The sequence below is a fragment of the Montipora foliosa genome, chromosome 9 (assembly GCF_036669935.1).
Source record: "Montipora foliosa isolate CH-2021 chromosome 9, ASM3666993v2, whole genome shotgun sequence".
NCBI classification, from domain to species: Eukaryota; Metazoa; Cnidaria; class Anthozoa; order Scleractinia; family Acroporidae; genus Montipora; species Montipora foliosa.
The window spans coordinates 21867645-21875144 of record NC_090877.1 but is presented as its reverse complement, the minus strand read 5'-3'; the positions used below and the strand labels follow the sequence as shown (position 1 = coordinate 21875144).

Genomic DNA, 7500 nt, shown 5'->3' with positions numbered 1-7500 from the left:
TCTCTGGAACAAAAAGAGAGATTTGAAAATAGTAAACAGCATTCTTCTTCTCGTAGACTAAGGGCGCGTTCGATTGACCCTATTCCGGAATAAGAATACGTGGCGTGATGATTAAAACGGTATGTTTGGCGCGTTTCGAAGCAGTAAGGATAATAAAAATATGTTTAAAATAGCGTTTAAACCGATATTTGACAATTTTAACGTGAATCTCCGTAAAAACGAAGGATTTCTAACTTATATTCCATGTATTCCTATTCCAGAATACGGTGAATCGAACGCACCCTAAATATTTCTCTTAAAATGGCTTAGCTAGGAAAGATGCGAATTTCGTCACAGTAGCACTTTAAGTACTGAAATTTCATTTTTTCAGTGAACCTCAAGTCCTAAACAAACTATTGTCGGTTCCTTCATTCACATTGCATATGGGTAGTGTCTTCTAAACCACAACAAATCGCCGTGTTTGGATGAAGCCGACAAAATGAAAACCTAGTTACCTTTATGTACCTATCCACAATGAACAGTGACGTGGATACCAGATACTTACCTCTTGATAATAAAAAATGAAGAAAAGCGTTTCAGTGGACAATCTCTGAAAGAATTCTATGGAGTCTACGTGTTGAGGAGGATGTTGATGATGATGTGCCGGTGTTGGATATGGATTCCGCGGTAAAAAAGGCCTGATGACAAAGAAATAATAGCTTAGAAGTTGACTTTCAATGGAGAATCAGTTTTTCAGACAAGAAATTGTCAACAGAGAGAGGTTCCAAGAGCGGCCCCACAAACGAATATAATCGTCTTGCTTTATCCTAGGTAAAAGCTGAGAGAGCGCTCTTGGGTGTGATGGGGTCAGCTTAATTCTTAACGAAGGATCGTTTTAGTAACTCATAAACAAAATTTAATTTGGAGTTCCTGCATCTAGCTTGGGTTGACTCACGAGGTCATAGCCTTGGCAGAAAGATAGAGTGCTAAGTAAGAAATAAATGAAAATGATCGATGAAGGTCAGACTACAGAAACTGATAAAACACCCGCAAATAATTAACAATTATTGGACGAGGTTGAGCAAAATGTCGTGATTTGTCAGTGTTGAGCAGATCAATTATTTGCCGAAGCCGAAGGCTGAGGCAAATAATTGATCGGCGAGACACTGACAAATCACCATATTTTGCGATAACCGAGGTCAATAATTGTTTTATCATTCGATCGAGTTTGTTTTTTGTTCTTGTTTCCGAGAAGTCGTAAGCGCGCGCTGCCTTGCAGAGTCGTATAATGGCACCAATCAATTGGTTTCCTTATCAGCATAATTATATTTGTAGACTTCAAACTGTACTTAACAGTCAAACGTTCAATAACACTAGGCATCAACAAAGCTGAAGAATTTCACAGTTTTCAAAGCGTATCCCGACAAGTGAAGCTTTGGTGTAGAGCTCGCCATTTTTCTTTTCTGGCTTCAGCATAAAATCTCTTTAGTACATATGCATTCGCCAACTTGTCCTTCGCGTCGATGACACGAGTGACTCTTCGTCTACCTTTCTTTCCTTGAGATACTCTCTAAATACGTTAAATGCAACTTTTGTTCCTTTCTTAGTATTTTCACTGTTCTTTCGATCTACTAAAGATGTCGAATCATTCTCTGACAGCTCGGGGAACCGATCTGTCATTTTCTCACAAGAGCGTGATGTCAACTGCGCATGAGCAGAATGTTATTTGCAGCAAAACACTCATTTGTAGGCAGTTATTTGCAGGTCACGTGGTGGGCTCTCGGCCAATGAAAAGGAAGGGCAAAATCCATCCAATGATAACAACCTATGATTTTGGGTTTCAGGGTGATCAAGTTCTTATTTACAGGGTGCTTAGTGAGAAATCTGCCTCGAAATGTTCTTAAAATTTTTCAGAAATATTTTACATTTTTAAAACTGGATCATTGGATAATGCAATTCGAGAGTTTTGATTGGCTAAGCCATCATGGGTTAAGAGCCATTATACCATGATCTACAAACACGGCAAGCATATGCGTGATTTTTTGGGCCTTTTTATATTTATTGTAGTCTAGTTTTCTATATTTTGGGGGCGTTTTTAATAAAACAATTATTCCACTCGCGCTTGTTGGATATGAGATGATTATAGCCAACTCGGCGATACGCGCCTCGTTGGCTATCTATGATCTCATATCCAACGCGCGCTCATGGAATAATTGTTAATTATACATTACTAGAGGATTAACCTGCACCCGGCAAATAGCCTGGGCCCGGTTGTTCAAAAGCTGATTAACTTAATCCAGGATTAGCGTAAACATTTGTTTCACGTTTTCAACTTTTTGGTGAAAGTTTATTTTGCTTATTTTTGCTTTTCAAGATTGACGTCTTCTAATGTAAAGTTTTGCCGATACTCAGCGTTGAACAGCATTTGGGCATAGAGAAATAAACTCCTTGGTTAATTTTTAATCTGGGATTAGCCTTAATCGGCTTTTGAACAACCGGGCCCTGAGATTCTGGTTTATGTTTTTGTTTTGGTGTTCTGATTCGCTTATAAGGCCCTTCCAGCTAAACCAGGCAGGCCGACCAAAGGCTGACAAACATAGACCACAATACACCGGTAACTCCGCACCCTACTCTCCGTGAGCAGTGTTTGGGTTAACTTCTCACATGATCAACAACAGCGGTAGAGGAACCGGGCCTTCAGTTAACAGTGCTCCTTCAGGCTTCAAACCCACGACCTCCATCCCGCACAGTAGTGAAAAAAAAAAAATCTAAACACATCGGTAATCAGTTAAGAAGGAATTACATGTAACTGTAACATGCGAGAAAGGAATGGTCTGGCTTAAATTTGCTGGAGTTGTCCTCATCTATGACGTTGAACGTTGAATAAGGGATGAAAGAAAATGTTTCATCTTTTCTTATTGAAATAAAAGAAATAACTCGTTTTCAAGACAATAAGACAAAAATGGCGGAAAGGTCCACAGCTACCTTGCAGATACATGTACCCCTATTTCATTCGAGTAGCATAAGCAATAAGTTCCATCTAATAGGAAACTAGTGTAGTTAATGATCACACCTGACTTTTTCGGAGTCTGCAGGAAGGGGTAGATGATGGTAGGCTGCCTCCAGCATAGCCAACTGATAACATCTTTCCTTGTTCAGAGGTACAGGACCTAACGGTGCCACGCCTAGGAGAGGCTGGAGATGTGCTGTGTTGGTCTCTTGTACCACCTTGTTCTCATCTGTTGTCTGACTACTGCTTGACTCCAGCAACGCTGCAAAAATACATACACAAATACAAATTTAAACCGTAAGAGGGCAATTCTTACTCACTTTCTGCAAAATATTTATCTTTGTTTTTAAGTGCCACGACTAAAAAAACGGAAAGTGTAAGACTGCTAATTTGTAATGCAAGCAATGCAAGCTTTGATATAACAGTTCACCAAAAATAAAACAGAGAGCAATCGGCCTTTGAGAGATGGATCAATGAGAAAAATTGGAGAGGTGAAGACTCACTCACGTAAAGATAATGATCATAATAATAACCTTTATTAACGCGTCATGTGTATCTACTTTACATAAACTAGTAAACTAATTGGGGGCACCCATCTACATTATAAATTGTTAAGATACAATACAAAATTAAAAGTTCTATACAATTACTTCAAATGCTATACAAATTTCTTATAACTGGCTACATAGATTACTAAAAATGATAAAACCACTGCCCTACGCTTAAAACACCTAAAATGATAACGACACTATCCTTACTCTAACCCTAAAGTCGATACATACAATAAGAACAAAAATGATGATGAATTGTTCTGATCAACCCATACACCGAGGGCAATCCTTACAATGATCATCTCCCACAAGAGTTTCTAAATTAGTTTTCCAGGCTAATCTTATTTTTGAACGGACTTGCTGAATTACCGTTCTTAACGTCAGTTTTGACCAGTTTGGACTATGTTTATCATAAATAATTATAAAATAATTAGGATAGTACGCACAATCTCATTGGTCAATAGCTGTGTTTAGATGACAGTATGGAAACACGGTTGTGACATCACACGAATTTTGATTAGTTGTGTTTTCAGACGCGTGCTTTGATTGGCTGGTAGGAAATATGAGCGTGTATCAAGAAAATCTATATCAATCTAGAAGTAAAAAAAACAGAATTTCCTTCATTTGTCGAATTATCTTTGAGAAATATTTTATAAAAGCAATAGAGGACTTTTTTCCGTCTTTCCATGTAGCCTCATCTAAACACTCGGGAGAGTTGGGTGAATTCTAGACAGTTATGCAAACCCTCAACTGCGTCTCGGGTTTGCACAACTGTCTCGAATTCTCCCAACTCCTCCTCGTGTTAAGGTGAGGCTACGGAAAGACGGAAAACGTCCTCCATTTCTTAATTATTTCACGGTGTTGTATTTAGTCACTATGAAGTCAGAGTTTTATAGATTGTACGAGCTACTATTTTTCTGGAATAACACTTGGATGTACTCTGGACATAGACCATGCTTTACTCTGAACGTGAGTGTTGCAATGTCCTGTAACCTTTGGTTTCGTAGCGTGTTTACCTTGGCCATACAAGCTTCGGTTGTAGTAAACCCCGCAAGGAAGGATGATTGTTTGGGCCATTTTCTCCTTCATGGGATAATCCCAACAGCATATCAACAGCAAGTTTGTCTGTCCCCAGAGTCCGCTTTTCTTTTGGTCAACGCAAAGAACGTGCCAAAGCAGGAAGTGCGCGAATCACGGACTTCCGGCTCTTCTGCGCATTCTCAGAAATTTGAAACAATAGCGGTCCTCAACAGTTACAACATAAAACCATTACATTACCGAGACTGGCGACTGTGCCTGTGGCCAGAGTCCGTGTTCTTGTTACTGACCAAAAGAAAAACAGTCTCTGGGGACGAGATTGAACCTCTGTGCCCAAAAGCAATAACATGGTGAAGAAAAACTTCCTTTGGGAAATTCATGACCTGCTAGGAATGAATTAACAGAGGTGGAAGAATTTACATACCTCTACTTCCTGAACTGTAGTCTGTTGGAGCTGGGACTGGATTACTTAACCCAGCCGTGGCCACTGCTTGCGCTGCTATAGACTTTAGAGATGAAAAGGAGTTGGACGTTGAAGGCTGCTACAAATGACATGAAAATTAAGAAGATATCAAGGGTATATTCCTAGAAATGAATCAAAAACTGTAAATACAAAAGGGGTTAAGCCTCTTTCCCTTTCAAAATATAAGTTTGGTCTACAATGTTCTACAACAGCTTGCACTTCATGACTGAGGGGATTCCAAGAAATAATGTTCAGTTACAGAAGTGCTGGCCTAAAAAGAACTGACCTTGGAATTGACAGATTGATGACAATACCAAGGCAATGGAATACATGAATATCTTGTCTTTCAATGGGTTACGTGCTTTAAACATTTTAAAATTGTTTGGCATTCATAATAAGCTTACTTGTACTATCTTGTCTACTGCTTATTGCTGCAGATAGTTTCGAGTCACACAACAAAAAATAACTGAAATTCAAAGTCGTTCAATGAAAAAGGCCAAGAACTCGGAATGTTGGTGGAAACAAATCTTTTAATCACCTCTCCAATTCGCAGGTCTGTGCAATACATCATTTCCGAGTTATTTGTCGAAGCGTTTCACGCAATTTTGTACATGTGGTTCACCAATATGGTGGCCTGTATTCAACGAAAACATCTGGAGTTCATGTTGCGATGAAGACGCTTACTTTTCGCAACTGAGATAAAATACATGTATATGAACGCATTTCCTAATGTACTTGAAAGTCTCAAACATCTGAGATTCATAGGGATGGACATTTTTTCAACCAAATAGCTTTATATCGTGGTTTAACACAAGGTGACAACTTAGAAATTCAAAATACTGTATTTTCGAAACGAAAGACGTTATGGAACTGGGACCTTGAAAAAAGATTTATTTCTATGTAGATCATCTTCAATCTCCTTCAGCTAAACATTCAGAAGGTCTTGCGATTTTGATTTTAGAATTTGAAGACGTCAATGTGAAAATCATGTATCGCCTTCTTTCTTCTCTCAAGTGGGGTCCAGAAGGAGGTACGTTTCGTACGGTCCCTGGTCAAGACCTAATAGAATCTCCCTTCGATTCCACGCACAAACCGTCGTTAAATTACCGCAAGCATAATTGAACATCTTCCTATCGGCAGCATTTCTACCATTTAGGTAAACTAGTTGCTAAAATAATAATGTGCAGAAGTATATTTTTCACAGGGTACCTTCACGATTAAGGCTAACTGGAGAAGTTGCTTCGAAGTTAACTAAAAAAATAGCTATGTACCTGAGTTGGTACAGGATTGGTCATGAGATGAGGACCACTCAGAATTGACGTAGTCTGGTTGGATGACGAAACCAAAGAATCTCCTATTGAAATAGCAGAGTTGGCGAGTACTGAACTTGAATTTGAGACCAGTGGTGCATACATCGATAATTTAACCCCACTGATATCTGAAGCTTGCGTAGAAGAAGGTACAGAGCTGGGTGGAAGGGAAGAGGTCATGCTTGTTGACACAGACTGTGTAGGTGTCGATACAACTGAAGACGTCAACGACTTGGTACCTAATACCGAGCTAAGAACAGGTGATGGTTGCGGCACAGGAGTTGGCTGTGATGGCGTTGGTGCTGTTAATATTGCCGGAGGTGTTGTAATGGACATAGATGCAATGGATGACACAAAGTCTGATATACATGTCTTTATGTTTTCTGTTTCTGCAAAAGAAGACAAACAAAACACTTTCTTGAGGAAACTGACGATTTAATAAAAAATTAGTGAGCCACTTGTCCTTTCTTAAGGGGGACATAGTTTTTGACTAAGTTTAACCCACCCATACCTCGAACGCCCTAGGACGACTCCCCCATTGATGAGTAAATCGTGTGGCGTTAGACAGAATAAAATCTGTCAAGTCTTACTCTCACGGATCAATGGGTTAAGGACGGTGCCTACTATTGTTATTGCACCTACGTTCTGCGCATTTCGAGATGCTCTGCTTTCCTATGGGTGGTACTACATTGTGAAAAGACTGCACCGTGCAGAGTTTACAGCACGCAAAGGAATGCAAAGGATTTTCACGTAGGTGATGGGCAGGTTCAGAGTCATTACAAACGTTGCAATGTTCTTCAATTCGCACCTGTACATTTCTCATGGTCTGACATGAAAATCCTTCGCATTCCTTTACCTGGCGTATACTACGCACGACGCAATCTTTTCACAAGCGAAGAATCTCTTAAGGCCTAACGATCCAAAAATGGAAACCTGCTTTAAACAGACAAATTCATTGCTACATGGCGAAACTGTCCCCATTGTGAATTACGCGATAGTTAGCAACCATTTACCGAAGTGGAGGTGGCTAGTGGTGGATATTTATCCGCCACTATCCACCAACACTGAGGTGAATAGTTGTTTAAGTATATACTAAAACAGTGAGTTAATATAGCACAAAAATATGATTTTACTCATTTATTCCTGCAA

The 7500-nt window shown here is 39.5% G+C and overlaps 1 protein-coding gene across 3 annotated transcripts in view; it reads right to left on the bottom strand.

The window, feature by feature from the left end:
* Nucleotides 1–7500, bottom strand: part of LOC137970541 (CCR4-NOT transcription complex subunit 3-like) — a 31075-nt gene that overhangs the window by 2687 nt on the left and 20888 nt on the right. Inside the window, exons 17-20 of one of the 3 annotated variants that reach the window (XM_068817060.1) lie at nt 6313–6740; nt 5003–5120; nt 3053–3251; nt 545–677 (exon numbers count right to left, since the gene is read on the bottom strand). In XM_068817060.1, the coding sequence (XP_068673161.1) occupies nt 545–677; nt 3053–3251; nt 5003–5120; nt 6313–6740 (878 nt within the window). The remainder of the gene's footprint in view (nt 1–544; nt 678–3052; nt 3252–5002; nt 5121–6312; nt 6741–7500) is intronic. The other 2 variants (XM_068817061.1, XM_068817062.1) reach the window with 2 other exon arrangements.